The sequence below is a fragment of the Dromiciops gliroides genome, chromosome 6 (assembly GCF_019393635.1).
Source record: "Dromiciops gliroides isolate mDroGli1 chromosome 6, mDroGli1.pri, whole genome shotgun sequence".
Taxonomy (NCBI): domain Eukaryota; kingdom Metazoa; phylum Chordata; class Mammalia; order Microbiotheria; family Microbiotheriidae; genus Dromiciops; species Dromiciops gliroides.
In genome coordinates this window covers 152,773,906-152,791,795 of record NC_057866.1, presented here as the reverse complement: position 1 = coordinate 152,791,795, position 17,890 = coordinate 152,773,906, and the positions used below count along the sequence as shown (strand labels likewise).

General features: G+C 40.2%; 1 protein-coding gene across 1 annotated transcript; it reads left to right on the top strand.

Moving 5' to 3' along the window:
• The first annotated feature begins 710 nt into the window (after positions 1-710).
• Positions 711-17,634, top strand: LOC122730587 (mitochondria localized glutamic acid rich protein). The gene is made up of 4 exons (XM_043969765.1): positions 711-842; positions 10,074-10,177; positions 11,536-11,641; positions 15,029-17,634. Exons 1-4 carry the CDS (start codon positions 758-760, stop codon positions 15,499-15,501), a joined length of 768 nt encoding a protein of 255 aa, XP_043825700.1. The 5' UTR covers positions 711-757; the 3' UTR covers positions 15,502-17,634.
• Positions 17,635-17,890: the final 256 nt, after the last annotated feature.

Genomic DNA, 17,890 nt, shown 5'->3' with positions numbered 1-17,890 from the left:
AGAGGGGAAGTGTTGATTCCTTTTGTATTTGTATACCCAGTACCTCGTACAGCGGCCCCTCTCTCCCAACCTCACTGAAATGGAGAGTGATTTGAACAGGGTCGCATAGCCAGCAGGTAACAGAGGTGGGGCTTGAGTGCAGGTTGTCCAGACTCTGAGGCCAGTTCTCTATCCACTATGCCAAACTGTGTCTAGCCGGGAACATAATAAGCACTTAATAAATGCTTGTTTTGAATAGATGAAAGTAGAATACTCCCTAATGTAATATTCAGTTGTTTTGGGTCTAACTCCCTCATGCTAAGGCCCTAGTGTTTTTCTTTAGGATTTTTTTAGATGGGGGGGGGGGGAGGAAAAATATGGAGGGTTTAAATTATATGTGACAAGTGATAGACCATTTTCCAGTCCCTTCCCTTGGATGCTGTCACAACCTGACATTCTGAAAACTGCCTAGCCAAGTCTGAAAAGGGTGGAAAGTGACCAGAATTAACTCACACAGACAGCGTGCCCGAGGCACGACTTTTAATTGGCTCTGGAACGAGCCCTAACAGAGGCCCTTGGAAGAGCTGAGCACCAGTATTCGCCCTGGACCGTCTCTTACTCTAGGCTCCCGATTCCACCGAGAAGGGGGCTGGACCGCCGGGGGCGGTGAGTTCGGGCTCCTCCTGGAGGCGGGACAGGGCAGCCCACAGTCTTGGGTGGTTCCCAGAGCGGACCGCTGCTCCGCACTGTGAGACAAGGGTGCTTTGAAACCGGTACCATGTATCTCCGCAGGGCTGTTGGGAAGACACTGACTTTACCTCTGAGGACCCCTCCTTCCAGCCCCCCACTGGTCTGGAAGCAAGGTGAGTGCGAGCTGTGTGGCCCCAGAGTGAGGGGAGCCTCGGCTAGCCAGGATGCCGGGAGCCGTCGGATTGTCAGGTTGGATATGTGGAGGTGGATGGATGACCGACTCAGGGCGCAGGGCACCATGCGTTTTGGGAAGTTTAGCGGCGGCCTCCCCCAAGTACATATGATCCCCTCCTGTTTTAGTGGATGTCGCGAAAGAACCTGGCCAGGAGAGGCAGGAGCAAGGAGAGAGAGGTTACCCAGTGTTTGGGATCACCCCAGGCCGGCAGCTTGGAGACAGTCAGAAGTAGAGACTGAGCCGAGTTTCCTTCCTTCAGCCACGCCGCATGATTTGCGGGCAGATGTGGGGAGAACATATAGGATCATAGATTTAGAGCCAGAAAGAACCTTCGAAGGCACGTAGTCCAACCTCTTCGTCTTACAGGTGAGGAAACTGAAGTCCCAAGAGACCTACCGCCACACAACCAGTAAGTTACTGACAAAATTCGAAGCCAGGGCCTTCCACTCGAAATGCAGGCTTCTGCGTACTAAGGGTTAAGGAGCTTTTTCAATAAGATCCCAAGGAGATAACTCAGGTTCTAATGGTAATCTGCAAGGGTTATTTGCCGGAATAACCAGAGAGCCTCCCCTTTCCGGTTTAGGCTGAGAACTCTCTTCTCTTCCATGGATCATAGTATAGATTTATTGCCCGAAGGGGCTTTATAAATCATCTTCATTTGACAGGTGAGCAGACTGAAGTTGAGTGAGGGGTCCGGGGGGATATCAGAGATAGCTCTCTGGCCACATTTGGGTTACAGGGTGCCTTTTGTGTAACTACCCCAAGTTAACCACTGTGTTGTACTGGAAAGAGTGCTGAACCTGGAGTCAAGAGGGAGGTGAATGAATTGTGCCTCTATTATATAATAGTTTTGTGGCACTAGTCAAGTCGCTTAAATTCTTGGAGACAGTTTCCTTCTGGAGCTGTAAAGTGGGGGTAATAAGGATTGTAGGTGAGTCATTTTTGAAGCCCAAATAAGTTCCTGTGGCTTGAAGGATTTTATAAATGCCAGCTATTATTATATTTGCGTAGCTACAATCACAGAATAGCTGTCTTAACTGGGACCTTAATTAGAAGCCATTTCTGGTCAGCTATGCTGCTTTGGCAGTTGTTTAAGGGAAGGAACCCTAAGTTTGGTCAGAGGACCTTGATTTGAATTTCTGTGTAATCTTGTGCAAGGCACTCCTCTCTCAAGCTCTCTTTGTTGTTCACTAGAACAGACCCCAAAATCTGAAATAGGTTTAGAAAGAAATGTATTAGGTCATTTGGTAGAGGAAAGAGAATAGGAAAGGAGGTGTGGCTCCCTCTCTCTCATCCAGGCTCTGCAAGGTTTACATTTCTATAGGTTTAAGCAATTTTTAAAAAGCAATTCTGCCAAGAGGGTAGCTTGAAAGCAAGGTAGACTGAGATAGATTTGAGTAACTATAAACATTCAGTTAAATTTGGGTGAAGCTAAAACACAAGAGAACCCAAAATGGGAACTTGGGTTGGACCTATCCCTAGTCCTAGGTGTGGTAACCCAAAACACGAATGCTTTTGGTGTATCCCGGACCTGGGGGAACCCAAAATACTTGTAGCCATCTCCAGCATTCCTAGATAGTTACTGGGGTCAGGGGACCTTCTGGGTACAGACAACCTTCAATGACATAGGGTTGGATTTAAACAGTATAATCATTTTTCCTGAACAATATAATAAGTCATTTTTCCTCATCTTTGAAATGAGGGAATTGGACAAGGTAGCCTCAAACATTTCTTTGTTTAGCAATCTTCCTGGATTTGGGGTAGGACGATCAGGTTTGAATCTTGACTGCCATTTTCTAGTCTATTTACAATCTGTGTGCCCTTGAACAAGTCCCTTAAGCATCTTGGATGGGCCTCAGTTTCTTCTTTCATAAACGATGGAGTTGTGGTAGGTCCTTAGATCTTCAATGATGCTAAGATCCTACTTTATTAACTGATCCTGTAGGTGCACTGCAGTGGGACTTGCAGATATCACCATGAATCACTGGAAGCAACTTGTTAGATAAACAACATCCTTGACTTTTGAGGGTCATCATTTCCTTACTTGTTGCTAACTCTATGGTTAGGGCTTCCCTACCCTTTAAGACAACTATAGAGTAAGGAGCTGAAGGAGAGAGAAGCTGGTGATGTTGGTGCTGATCTGGCAGCGCCATCCACAGCTGTTGTACAAGGAGGGCTCTCTGGCAGGATATTTTTGCTTTCCGTGTGTCACATTTGATCAGGACATTCACTGCCTGACTGCAGACCAAGGTTATGGAAAAGCTGTCTCTTGTAGCCACAGAAACCAGAAAGCCTGACCATGACCTTGTTTCTTTAGAAATCCACAATTCTGGTTGGGGGAAGGATCCTAGACATAGAAAAGTGGGCAGAGGATCTAGGTGGTGCCTTTTGTGTTCTTTGTTTATTTTCTTCATTCATTCAAAAAGCATTCATTATGTATCTGCCGGGCACTGTGATAGGCACCTGCGAGGTTTCAGGATATTTGCAAAGACAGAAAGGAAACAGTTCTGACCTCAAGGCTAGAGAGGGAGAGAGAGAGAAAGAGGGAGAAAGAGAAGGGGAGAAAGGGAGGAAGAGAGGGAGAAGGGGGTGGAGAGAAAAGAGAGAAAAAGAGAAGAGATGGAGAGAGAAGAAAGAAGAGAAGAGGAGAGAGAGAGAAAGAGAGAGAGAGAGAGAGAGAGAGACCAGAGAGAAAGACCAGAGAGAAAGACCAGAAAGACCAGAGAGAGACTGAGATTCAGCCATGTAGACAGAGAACCTGAGAATATGAATACAGATAAGTACATAACTTTGGGATAGGTTTGGAATAACGATTTTGTATAAAGTTTTTCTTTCAAACATGTGCTCCCAACTTCTAATAACAAATGACCACCCTTCCAGAGGCAATGAAATCCTCAGGTTGCCTTTCTGTAGCCTCATACCTATTTTATGTCTATACAACACAGCTCTGATCAACTAACTAGGCAACTTTCTTCATTAAAGAGATTATTGTTGATTCGTATCTCAGGTTAGGCTGTAGGTCCTCACTTTTTAAATTAAGGAAAATAAAATGTAAAATTAATTAATTTTAAATTAATGAAAGATCTTCTTAGCTAAATTAAGTAAACAATTTCTTTCGTTTATTGGGGATGTAAGTAATTTAGCTTAACCTAAGCAGCATAACTTCTCTTGATATGAGACTATTTCCCTTTCATTTCTTAGGAAGAGTCCTTTCCTTCATAAAAGCCGATTGATTGTCTGTGCCTGAGAAACAAGAGGAATGTGTAAATTTGGTAGCTGACTTCTAAACTTTCCATCGAGGTCTCTGAGCCTCTGCACAGGCTGCCCTCACTCCCTCCTCACCCCAACTCTTGGGCTTTCTTGGGTTCAAGGATTATTACATTTAAAATTTTATAATCCTAGAACCTGGTATGTTGTAGTATTTAATGTTCATTGAATTGAAAAGCCCATATGAATAAAGCCAAAACATAAAGCAGGACCCTTTCCCTTGATTTAATAATAAAGGTTTTGTTTACAACATCCTCATTCCTCTCCTCCTTCCAATTGTAGATTCAAAAAGCAATATAATGCAAAGGAAGGAACACAGTTCTGTGTAAAGAAAAGAGATAATGGAAGACTATTTGGGGCACCTTCATTTGGGAACTTCCCTGGAGCCTGGGAAGGGGTCCCTGGTAGATTCTTGGAGTCAGGGCCCAGGCTAGGAATCAGTATTTTGTCAAATCTTTATTCCTCTAAAGTGAACATAATGACTGTGACTGTAAGAAGGAATGAAGATAATACTAAAGCAACAAAATCTGGGGGGAAATGCAAAAAAGAAAAAAAGATCAGAAAACTCTGAAGCAAACAAGTTGTTTTTATTAAAACTGATATATAGGGCAGCTAGGTAGCACAGTGGGTAGAGTGCTAGCCCTGGAGGCAGGAGTACCTGAGTTCAAATCCAGTCTCAGACACTTGACACTAGCTGTGTGACTCTGGGCAAATCACTTAACCTCAGTTGCCTCACAAAAACAAAACAAAACCCTGATATAAACATTTAAAAAAACAAATTATAGCTCAACAAGATAACCCACTAGATGTCTTCCCCAGACCCCAATAACTCTCAAAAAGTCTACCAAAAAGAAATATATCCCAAATGTAGAGCAGTTAAAGTTGAATCCACAAGATTAAAAAAAAGGGAAAACCCCAACAAGGAATTAACAGGAAAGACCACTAATCCTTAAAGTGGTCCCTCTAGATGCCTTTCTACCCAACCTCCACTCCTGGCAGGGACCACACAAACCTACCCTCAGACTTATGTCTGGGGATCTCTTCTTGCTTCATAGACTTTGTCTATACTTCTCACTCACTCCTACCCTCCACTATCAACAAGCTGCAGATATTGATTCTGCCCAATCACATGAGAAGTTGGGGGAAAGGGAGTGAGAAGCCATTGGACAGGCTCCCTGTGGCCCCTTGGTTAGCAACCCCTAAGGTTGCAGTGACTTTGCCAGTAACATCTTCAACATCTTCCCTTCAGAGAGCGAGAAAGGGTATCCACTGATACAGGCCACAGAAGGAATGAAAGGAGAAGAGATCAAAGAGGGCCTGGAGATGGAGCTATGGCAGGAAGGCATGGTTGACTTAGGGCCTGCAGGAATGGGGACCGGAACCTGTCTGAAGCCAGTTATAGGGTATATGCATCTACACAGAAGGGACTTTAGAGACCAGCGAGTCCGATCAGTTCATTTTACAGATGGATCTGTTCCTCTAGGCCCTGATAATGGTAAGGATCCAGCCCAGTGAACATTTTTTTTTTTTTTAGTGAGGCAATTGGGGTTAAGTGACTTGCCCAGGGTCACACACAGCTAGTAAGTGTCAAGTGCCTGAGGCTGGATTTGAACTCCAGTACTCCTGAATTCAGAGCCGGTGCTTTATCCACTGGGCCATCTAGATGCCCCCAGTGAACATTATTAAATCTTCCACCATGAGAGAAGGTCGAAGCAGCTTTGAAGTCCAAGCCTAGGGGTGCATCCGCTACCAAAGGATGGTGGGGGAAAGGAGATGACAAAGTGAGTGATAGAAGAATATAAAGAAAAAAATGTTAAACCATGAATGTTTTCAAGAAGAAAACTCAGCAAAAACTCAAAGCGCAAATAAATCAGGAGAAAATATCCTAGAACTAGAAGATAAGTACTGCATCCTTAAAGAGATTACAGAGCTGTCTCTACAAATGTCACAATACAAAGGGAAGGGGACCAATGTCTGATGAAATATAGAACTTTGAATCCCAGGAAACCATGTTACAACAAGAAATTCTAGAAGGGTTCAAAAGAGGAATTAAATTTATAATATAAGAAATTAGGACTGACTACACACACATACACACACGCATGTGTGTGTATATATATATATATATATATATACATAGATACATATATATCAGAATTTCTAGATCTAAATACAGAAGTAAAAAACTCTCATTAGGAACAGAAAAAAATTAAATCCATAGTAGAGTTTCTCCAAAAACAAAGTTAAAAATTGAGTTTAGGGGCAGCTAGGTGGCACAGTGGATAGAGCACTGACCTTGGATTCAAGAGTACCTGAGTTCAAATCTGGCCTCAGACACTTAACACTTACTAGATGTGTGACCTTGGGCAAGTCACTTAACCCCAATTAAAAAAAAAAAGAAGAACATGTGGGGGCAGCTAGGTGGGACAGTGGATAGAGCACCTGCCCTGGAGTCAGGAGGACCTGAGTTCAAATCCGGCCTCAGACACTTGACACTTACTAGCTGTGTGACCCTAGGCAAATCACTTAACCCCAATTGCCTCACCAAAAAAACCCCCCAAAAAACAAAACACAAAAAAAAGAACATGTGATTTCTATACAAGCCAAAGTCATTGACCTCAAAGACAGGATATGTAGGATCTTGTCTCTTAGAACAACATGGCAAATAAAAAACCATGAACACCATTATTCAAGAAATAGTATAAGACAACTGACTATAATTTTTGAACACAGAAAACAAAGCACCACTGAAAGAATACACAGATTGTCTACAGAAAACAATAACTCTATGCTTCAAATGCCAAGACACATAGTATTCAAATATAATAATTCTAATAACAACCCCACACACACACAAATTCAGCAAGCAGCCAGGAGAAAGACCTTCAAATATAAAGGAAAGAAAATTTGGATAATCCTAGATTCTATTGTACCCCTTCCCCCCCACACACAAATCGCAGAAAAGAATGAAAGATTACTATATTCCAAAAAGCAAAGGAGCTCAATCTGTAACTCCAAATGACATGTCCTGCAAACATAGACCTAATTATCAATGAAAAAAAAGAGGGGGGATGTTCAACAAAAAGAAGCATGCTGGCAAAAGAATTCCTGCAAAAACAAAAAATTAAAAAAACAAAGCACAGAGGCAGCTAGGTGGCACAGTGGATAGAGCAATGGCCATGGAGTCAGAAGGACCTGAGTTCAAATCCAGCCTCAGATACTTACTAGCTGTACGGCCATGGGCAAGTCACTAAATCCTGATTGTCCCCCCCAACCCAAAAACAATCCAGAGTATGGATGTGAGCAAAATATTTGACTTACAACAGAAACACATAAAAGATAAATAAGTACAATTACCAAAGAAATAATAAGTAATGAAGTTACACTATGTTTAGTGGTTATTTTTTTAAGAGAAAAACTGACCTATGGGATAAAAACAAAAAAAGGACATCATTAATAGATTACAAAATAAAGATTGATAAAGATGTAAACTGATTTTAAAAATATAAAAGAAATTAAGGTGGAGGAATACAACTGAAGAGTAATGGAATAAATCCTATAATTCCCCTAGATGAGAGTTAATATATTTTGTGGGACAAAATTGCAGAGTGGGAAGATTCATAAATGGGAAGAAAGAAGAGAGAGAGGATGGAGGGAAAAGAATGATGTACCCTGGAAGGAGTTGATGATGCCTATAACCTCCCAACCAGAAGGGAGAGGGTGGGGGAGGGGTAAATTTCCCTGAAGAGCATTGCCATGAAAGAAGATACATATGCCGGCAGTGAGAGATGGCCATGGCATGACAGGTTTAATTTGGGTGGAATCAGTGCATTAGGAAACAACCTTCTTTTTGAGGGTGTCCCCATGAACAATTTCCTGGCCCAGAAGAAAGAATATATGAGGTACAAGGGGCAGTTGGCACCAGAAGCTTTGAGAGTTGAGGCAGACACACAGGTGAGATATTACAGTGAATGGATAGAGGAGCAGAGGAGTAGAACTGGGCTGCACAATGATAATTTCTATCATGGGAACTGCTTCTATTCATATTATTTCCCTAATAGATCGATACTTCTGTGACTGAGGAGTAACAGGGGAGGAAAAGGTCATAAACAAGATCAATTAAAGGCAATAATGTAGAAATTAGTTAGGAGGAAGCTCAAACTGGGTACTTCAGAAGCTTTAACTAGATGATGAACCAAAAGAGGTAAAAAAAAAATAAAAAGGGGGAGGGGTAGGCCACAAATCAGAAAAGAACATTTCAAAATAAATAGAAAGGAAGATAATAAATACAACAAAGCAAAAAAAAATCTTCTTTGAAAAAGGGAATAGAAAAAAGAAAACTAGCAAACATGAATTTCAAAGAGGAAGAGGAGAGGCAATTAAAAATAGTTTATTTCATTATTTTTCAATTAACAAGAATTTATTCTTTCTCCCTTCCCTGCCCCATGCTCTCATCCTCTCTAACACCCCAATTAAAAGACAAACGAAAGAAAGGAAGGAAGGAAGAAAGGAAGAAAGGAAGGAAGGAAGGAAGGAAGGAAGGAAGGAAGGAAGGAAGGAAGGAAGGAAGGAAGGAAGGAAGGAAGGAAGGAAGGAAGGAAGGAAGGAAGGAAGGAAGAAAAAAGAAAGAAAGAAGCAAGGAAGGAAGGAAGAAAAGAAAGAAAGACAAATATGCTTAGTCAATCAGAACAAATCCCCACACAGGCCTTATCCAAAAATGCATGTGCCATTTCACACCTTGAGTCCATTTTCTGTCCGTCAGAAGCTGGGTAGCATGCTTCATTATCAGTCTGCTGGAAATGTAGTTTGTTGTGGCATCGATCAGAGTTCTTAAATCTTTCAAAGTTCTTTCTTTTTACTATATTTTTGTTATTGTATTAATAGTCTCCTTTGTTCTGCTCACTTTGTGTCTTCCCAAGTATCTCTAAAATTATCCCTTTCAGCATGTCTTATGGAGCAACAACATTCTATTTCTATATAACATAATTTGTTCAGTTATTCCCCAATTTATGGATACCCCCTTAGTAGTTCTTTGCAAATACAAAAAACTTCTATAAATGCTTTTTTTTTTTTAAGTGGGGCAGTGAGGGTGAAGTGACTTGCCCAGGGTCACACACAGCTAGTAAGTGTCAGGTGTCTGAGGCTGGATTTGAACTCAGGTACTCCTGAATCCAGGGCTGGTGCTTTATCCACTGTGCCACCTAGCAATGCTTTTTAACATGTAGGTTCTTTTCCTCTTTTTGAACCCTTTGGTATATAGGCTGAGTAGTAATATTGCTGGGTAAAAGGGCATACACATTTTAGTGACTTTGGGGACCATAGTTCTTTTTTTTTTCCTTTTTAGGGCAATGAGGTTACACAGCTAGTGTCAAGGGTAGGATTTGAACTCAGGGCCTCCTGAATCAGGGCTGGTGTTTTATCGATTGCACCACCTAGCTGACCCAGGCCATAGTTCTAAACTGCTTTCCAGAATAGCTGGACCAATTCATACCTCCCTCAACAATGCATTGATGTGCCCCTCCAACATATTCATATGATTTAGTGGATTTTAAAAGATAACATTAAAATAGTTAGGTATTCAAAAGGCATCTGCTTTTCCCTGTTTCTTCTAGCCCCTTTCCTTTGCAGGGAAGTGTTGGGATAGAGCTTTAGTGTTTTTTCCTCTCCTTCTGTTTTTTTTTAGTTTTATTAGAAATGTTTCGTTGTATAAATATTTCATTTCTGTGTTAGATAGAAATCTGTTTATACTGAAATGAAACTATTTCAAAAAAGCATCCCTTTGGAGCAATCAGTAATACAGGAGAAATGAAGTTAATTTTTATGCACTTTTAAATATAATTTTATGTAATTATTTAAAATTTCCATTGCAGTGGAAGTAACTTAAAAAAATTTTTTTTTACAGCATCCGTTCGACAGATGTCATCTAAGAGAGTCCCTGGATTATCTGGGTCAAATATGATATACTATCTCGTTGTTGGTGTCACTGTTAGTGCTGGTGGATATTATGTAAGTGTCTTTATAGCTACAATATTATGGGATTTTTGTATGGTGATAATCTATATTATGCAAAACAATAGGATAATTAAATAAAAGCTAGTTTCATAGTATCATAATTATCTTTCTTTGTTTTGCAAAGTTCAGGGACCAATGTTTGGCCACTCCTATGAACTATAAAATTGCAATGTTCATTATCCCAAATGTTAACTCTAACTGCATGGGGATAAAAGGCATATGTTGTAATCTAACATGAACGTAGAGGAATGAAGGCAGCCTATATATGAAACAAAGGAAATCTCATATCAGGAAAGATCACTAAGCACTTATTGCTTGAGTTACTCATTACATGCAGATTCACTTAAACATCATGACAGCAGTAATTTGGATCATTACTTGAGGCATTGTAAATGTGCATTTTCCCAGATGACATCTGTGAGTCAGGACAGTAGATGAATCAGGAAATAATTGTAAGCTTCGGTCTCAACATGATTTATGAAGTTGAATTGTTACTCCCTTTTTTTCACCACTTTATTTCATTTAATAGAATATTTGGTTTTCTTCAGTTTGGAAAGATTACTGGATTTGAAATCAGATAGAGCTGGGTTTGAATTCAGTCTTCTACTTTCTACCTCTATGACCTTAGGCAAATCTGAGCCTTGGTTTTCCCACCCTAAAAGTGATGTGAGTGAGAGATGATGTCTAAGGTTCTTTCTAGCTCTTAATCTATGCACCTATGTTTCTTTTCAACTTCAAATCTTATGACCTGCTCATTATTTTGTTGCAGCAAGAGAACTGTGGTGTAAAGGCTAGAAGGCTGATCACAGAATCAAAAAGGTCCGGGTTCTAGTCCTGCCTTTGATTTACCTTAGCTGTATGACCATATGCAAAACATCTCACCTCCTGGTGCCTGGGGAAGACCAGAAGCTACAAATTGTCAATCAGCATTAGTGGAAGGAGTTTTCACCCAGGAGTTTACCACCCCTTCCACCCACCTCCTACCCCTGCAAAAAAGAAAAAAAAAATGCAATGCAACAGAAAAGAATATATATATTTCATGGTATCTAAATCTCTCTTTTCTTCCAAGGAAGAAACCCCTCCCAAATCATATTCCATCTTTTTTTGGTTTTGTTTTGTGGGGCAATGAGGGTTAAGTGACTTGCCCAGGGTCACATAGCCAGTAAGTGTCAAGTGTCTGAGGCTGGATTTGAACTCAGGTCCTCCTGAATCCAGGGCCAGTGCTTTATCCACTGCGCCATTTAGCTGCCTCCCATATTCCATCTTTAATGGTAATTAAATCCAGGGAATTATATCTCTACAACTCATTTTAAGAGCTCTGGAGTTAAATACAGGTATACATTTGCTTTCAGGCTTACAGGACTGTCACATCAGATCAGACTCGGTACACAGAACGTATCAATAACATGCAAGTGAAAAGCACCAAAGAGGAATCACCAGACAAGCTGCAACATGCAGGTAAAAGCTTTCTTCCTTTTCATCTACCCTGACACAAAACATCCTATGTTTTTGTTTGTTTGGGGAGGCCATTGGGGTTAAGTGACTTGTCCAGGGTCACACAGCCAGTCAGTGTCTGAGATGTGATTTGAACTCAGGTCCTTCCTACTCCAGAACCAGTGCTCTATCCATTGCACTACCTAGTTGCCCCCATCCTATGTTTTTAATGCACATACATTGGACCATTTGCCATTGCTTTCCATTTCTAAAGAAATCCAGAATCCGAGACTGAAAGGTTGTTCATTCGACAAGGAAAATATGATCTAATTGTGTTTTTTTGTTTGTTTTTGGTTTTTGCAGGGCAATGAGGGTTAAGTGACTTGCCTAGGGTCACACGGCTAATAAGTGTCAAGTGTCTGAGGCCAGATTTGAACTCAAGTCTTCCTGAATCCAGGGCTGGTGCTTTATCCACTGTACCACCTAGCTACCCTCGGAAAAGATTATTTAAAACCTAACCAAAACTGTTTGGGGCGGTAAAACCGGATGATTGAAAATACTTTCGGTTTGATGCTAGGTTTGAATGCCAACTCAGCCGCTTACCACCCGAATAACCTTGGACATGTCATGTTATTTCTCTAGGTCTCACTTCCCTTATCTATAAAATGAGGGAGTTGAACTGTATGACCTCTAGGGTCCCTTCCAGAGCTGGAGCTGTAATACTTACTAGGAAGCTTATATTGCTGACCAACTGTTTTGACTCCTTTGTGTTTGGAGGTATTATCTATTATCCTTCAGGGTTTTGGCTTCTTTCAGTCCATGGAATCCAGGGCATTCATATCTGTCTGTCTCAGCAGTTTGAGATAAAGGGACAAAGTTGTTGGAGTTTTTGTTTTATCACAAAGTCATTTTTATTCCAATACGGTCTTTGTCTACTTGTGTTTCTGACCAGAATCCACTTGATAACAAAGTCATTTAGATAGTTGGGGCTGAATGGCACCTCTTTAACCTGATTGATTTGGGGAAAAGGCCACCCTAAGAACAGATGGGACTTTTTTTTTTCAAATCCCAATTGCATCACAGTAGATTTTGAATTCAATTTTGTATATATTTTACCTTTCCTTATCTGTTTATCTGTTGTTTTCTCCCAGTAGAATATAGTTCTTGGAGGGCTACATTTTTTTTGTCTTTGTATCCCATTGCTTTGCTTCGTTCCCAACACATAGTAGCTAGCAAGGGCTTAATTAACGCTTGTTAAGTTCAATCAATGGAACTTTATCAAGTGCCTGCCTGTAATGTGCCAGGAACCATGCTAAGCACTGGGTATGCAAAACCAACACTGAAGGGGCAGCTAGATGGTGAAGTGGATAAAGCACAGGCCCAAGATTCAGGAGGACCTGAGTTCAAATCCGGCCTCAGACACTTGATACTTACTAGCTATGTGACCCTGGGCAAGTCACTTAACCCTCATTGCCCCATCAAAAACAAACAAAAAAAGTGAGATAGAATAGAATTGGTGCCTTGTATTAATTTCTTTGTTTCCATTCAAATTTTCTTCCACTTTGATGATTCTCCTGAACTGTAAAGTGTTATACAAATATACATTATAGTATTATCATCAGCATCATCATTATAGGGGAGAGGGGAGAATTAATAAGTTAATAAATGAAAAGCATTTATGGAGTGTTGCAAAGCACTGTGCTACAAAATATGTGAATGACACTTCTCCCTTCTCTATATTTTGTATAGAATGAGCTACTTTGATACTTGTAAGGGATAATAATAATAATAGCAGCTGACAGTTATATAGAGTGTTCCAAAAGATTTAGTGCAGTTTTTTAAATAGTATTTTTCCAATTACATGTTTTTCTCCCTCCTCTTCTCCCCTCCCTCCTCCCTAGGACGGTAAGCAATTTTATATAAGTTAAATATGTGCAATGACATAAAACATATTTCCATACTAGTCATGTTGTGAAATAAGAAACAGAACAAAAGGAAAAAAAACCTTAGTGTAGTTTGGGGGGGGGCGGGGCAATGAGGGTTAAGCGACTTGCCCAGGGTCACAGAGCTAGTAAGTGTCAAGTGTCTGAGGTCACATTTGATCTCACGTCCTCTTGAATCCGTGGCTGGTGCTTTATCCACTTCACCACCTAGCTGCCCCACCCCCATGCAGTTTTAAAGATAAATCTTTAAGCTTTATTCAGCTTAAATTTAAATAAATCTTCCAGTTAAATAAAGCTAAGGCTTAAAACTGCACTGTCTTTTGGGACACTGTATAGAAATTTAAGGTTTGGGGCCCACCTAGGTGGCACAATGAAAAAAGCACCGACTCTGGATTCAGGAGGACCTGAGTTCAAATCTGGCCTCATACGCGACACTTACTAGCTGTGTAACCCTGGGCAAGTCACTTAACCCTCATTTGCTCCGCAAAAAAAGAAGGAAAGAAAGAAAGAAAAGAAAAAGAAAAAAAGAAAGAATAGAAAAAGAAATTAAAGGTTTGTCAAGTGCTTTAAATATATTATCTCATTTGGACCCCACTACAATGCTGTGTACTAGGCACTACCTTATTTTATAGATGAGGAAGCTGACGTTCAATGACTTGTCCATGGAGTTACATAACTAGTTCTTCCTAATTTCATGTCCAAGGCTCTTTTCACAAAACCATACTAAAATAGAGTCTGATGGATGAGGTGATCTCGATTCTGTTCCATTTCTTTCAATAAACACTTATGAAGAGCCTACTATGTGGAAGTAATCTTGATATAAAGACAAAAAGTAGTCCCCATATTCAAGGCATTCGTAATCTGTTTCTAGTCTACCATATGGAGGTGATAAACTATGTAGACTGACAATATTACCACAAAGTATGTACAAAGTCACACAAAGAAATTTTGAAAAGAAGAGAGCAATCATAACAATGGGAGGCATCAGGAAAATAACTATTGTAGGAGATGGCAGTCAAACTGTATTTTGAAGGAAACTAGGTATTCTGCAAGGGAAAGGAATGGAGGGAATGCATGGGGAGAGGGTAACAGGTGTGAGAACCACCAGTGCAAAAAGCAGAGAAGTACATGCATAGAATGATGATTTCAGAGATTCCTTTCAACTTGGAAATTTGGTGAATTTCAATAATCATATTTTCAATAACAGATAGCAGTTGCTAACAGAATGGCTTTTTATCTTCTATCTATGTGCAACACAAGCAACAGGTTTTCATTTCTAAATATTTCTTTGAAAATGTTAATGGTGCTGTGTGACCCTGGGCAAGTCACTTAACCCCAATTGCCTTACTGAAAAACAAAACAAAACAAAACAAAAAAAAGAAAATGTTAATGGTGAAAGTTTGAATTTTTATTTTCTCGCTGCTCTTTTTTTCTCTTGTATGTCTTTTAATAAAACTAATCTTAACAGATGAGGAAGTAAAGCCCACAGAAAACAATGAAATCTCTTCAGAAGCCCCTAATGAGATTTCTCCTTTGGAGGCTGGTTTGGCAACAGCTGAAGAAATTCCAGATGTAGAAGATGCAGTTCTGGAGACTTCTGCAGTCAGTGTGGAAGCGAGCTCAGAAGAGACTCCGGCAGTCAGTGTGGAAGCGGGCTCAGAGGAGACTCTGGCAGTCAGTGTGGAAGCGGGCTCAGAGGAGACTCTGGCAGTCAGTGTCGAAGCTCATCCAGAGATTGGTGAAATTGCTATGGCCAGTGCAGAATCAGGGCCAGAGGTTACAGATTCAGCAGTGCTGGAGGCGGCCGAGGTCAGTGATAAAGCTCCTAAACCCGAGGAAGTCTCGGCTGTAGATAGTGAACTGGAGGAAGAAAAAAATCCCCCTGAAGCTGAAACTCGGGCGGAGTCTGAGTTACAGGAAGAAACCCCTCCTCAAGCCTGAGGCTGCTTCAGCCCAAAGGGTAACCTAATCTCTGTTTGCTACTTTAAAAAAACCCTCTAGGCTAGGAAAGGTGTCAGAATGTGGGTGAGACTTACGTGTAAATTCCAGCAAGAATTACTCTTCATTCAAGGTTACTATCTCCACACTTTGATGTGCTTTGAAGAATTATGGAGCCATTTAATGGGTTTGGGGAATGCATTTGTAAATGTCCTAGGAAATTTCTCCTCTGAGATTCTTAGAGAGTGAGGGAATCATAGCAGGGTTTGTGACGAAATCTGCTTTATTGGTGTTTTTCTTTTTAAAATTCCAAATAATCACAATTAGCTATCTAAACAACCCCAAATTCCTTTTGATTTTGAACTAGTAAAGCCCTTCCTGTCATGTAGGCCTGGATAGAGTGGCTTTTGAATTTGAAATCTAGTCAATGAAATTAATGAACATTTTTATTGTTTCCAAATTTATTCCACGAACAATTACAGAGATATTCAATCAGAACTTGCACATTTTATGCCCTTAGTGATATTCGAACTGTGTCTATCTTCATTATCCCATCCCAACCCAAATCATTCTACCCTACTCCCTACCTCCAGCTCATTTGTCTGACTTCTCTATGTTAAATGGGATAGCCTGATATGTTTCTTTTTCCTCTGGACAAGTATACTAATGGAGATTTGAAACTGGTGGCCATCATGACTTGTCTAAAACTAAAAATAAGTTTCCTATAAGGCAGTCACATAGTTGTCTGTGAGACAATTGCATTCCTCACCCAAGCTTATTTTGATTTTCATTATGTGTAAAAACTCTTGAACTGTTCATCGAAGGCTCTAAAAATAAATTACTAAAATATCTAAATAATGAAAGGAAAATAGAATCTGTTTTAATGTTGTTCTTGAATCCAATTCTAACAGCACTTACCAAGTGCCTAGAATGTACAAAGCATTGTGCGCTGATTGATTCATTGGAGTGTGGAGAAATAATAGGACCCATCTAATGGAAAATGTTGGATTTGGAGAATCAGAGTTTGATCCTGACTCTGGCACTTAATACCTGTGTGACCATAGTCAAATCTTTTAGCCTCTCTGAGCCTCAGTTTGATCCTCTGTACAATGATGGGAGTTAGTCTAGATGATCCCTAAAGCTGATTCCAGCTCAAAACCCATAGTACTGTAACCTTTTCAGATATTCGAAATCTCTCCCTTGCTATTTAAAATAATAAACAAAAATAAAAATAATAATACAGTAGGAGTTTTGGTATGCTGGACTACTGTCAGCATTTTTAAAAATATATTCCAAAGAAAATCACGAAGTTTTCTAAATCAGGCTTAATAAAGTTATTTAAACCTATTTTGGCAATAGGAGATAACCAAAGAGCATTGAACAAATTCATGGAATATTCAGTATTGCAAAAATTGTGGAAAGATAGACATTCCAGCACCCTGTTGGTAGTCATGAATTGACCCAAAACTTCCGGGGGGAAAAGTTTGTAATTATACTAAGAAAATGATGAAAAAGTTTGATAGTCTTTATTCCAGAGATCCCAGTGCTAGATATACACTCCAAAAAGTTCAAGGACTTAAAAAAAAAGTTCCTGCATGAGCCCAGCTCCTCTTCCCCAAATAAATAATCCCACTTTCCCCACTGCCTTTCAGGAGTATGCCAGCAGCATCATTTCTTCCTCTTCCTTAACAGAAAGAAGGGGAGATAACCTACCCTCTCCAACACTGTATTTTCCCTTTGCCCTGGGGTTACATAAATAAGAGGGAAGAATAATTCTTCTAGAGTTGGTGGCCTTATGGTAATATAAATGGAGTTTATGGTAATATACATTTCACAAAATCTCACAGTTGGAAAGGACCCAGAGATCATCTAGTCTAAGCCCAAAATGAACAAGAATCCTCTTTATAATATCCCCTAACAAATGGTAATACAGCTTTTACTTACAAACTTAACATCACAACTCTAGGTTTGGAAGGAATCTTAGAAATAGATCATCTGGACCTGGAGTTTTTAACTTTTGTTGTGTTATGAAGCCCTTTGGCAATCTGGTGAAACCTATGGCCCCTTCTCAGTTTAAAAAAAAAAAATGAATAAAGGACAACTAGGTGGTGCAGTGGATAGAGCACCGGCCCTGGAGTCAGGAGTAGCTGAGTTCAAATGCGGCCTCAGACACTTGACACTTACTAGCTGTGTGACCCTGGGCAAGTCACTTAACCCCAATTGCCTCACTAAAAAAAAATTAATAAAACAAAATATACAGGATTACAAATGAAATCAATTATATTGGAGTACAGTCTATCTATCTCTCTCTATCATCTAATCTATCACCAATCTATCTACTTATCTATCTATCTATCATCTACCTGTCTATCTAGGCAGCGAGGCAGCTAGG

Bases quoted from the DNA above. Each gene is read 5' to 3' on its own strand.
- LOC122730587 (XM_043969765.1), top strand. From the start codon at position 758: ATGTATCTCCGCAGGGCTGTTGGGAAGACACTGACTTTACCTCTGAGG. The intron at 843-10,073 runs GTGAGTGCGAGC...TTTTTTTTACAG, and splicing joins CCCACTGGTCTGGAAGCAAG to CATCCGTTCGACAGATGTCA. The intron at 10,178-11,535 runs GTAAGTGTCTTT...ATTTGCTTTCAG, and splicing joins TTAGTGCTGGTGGATATTAT to GCTTACAGGACTGTCACATC.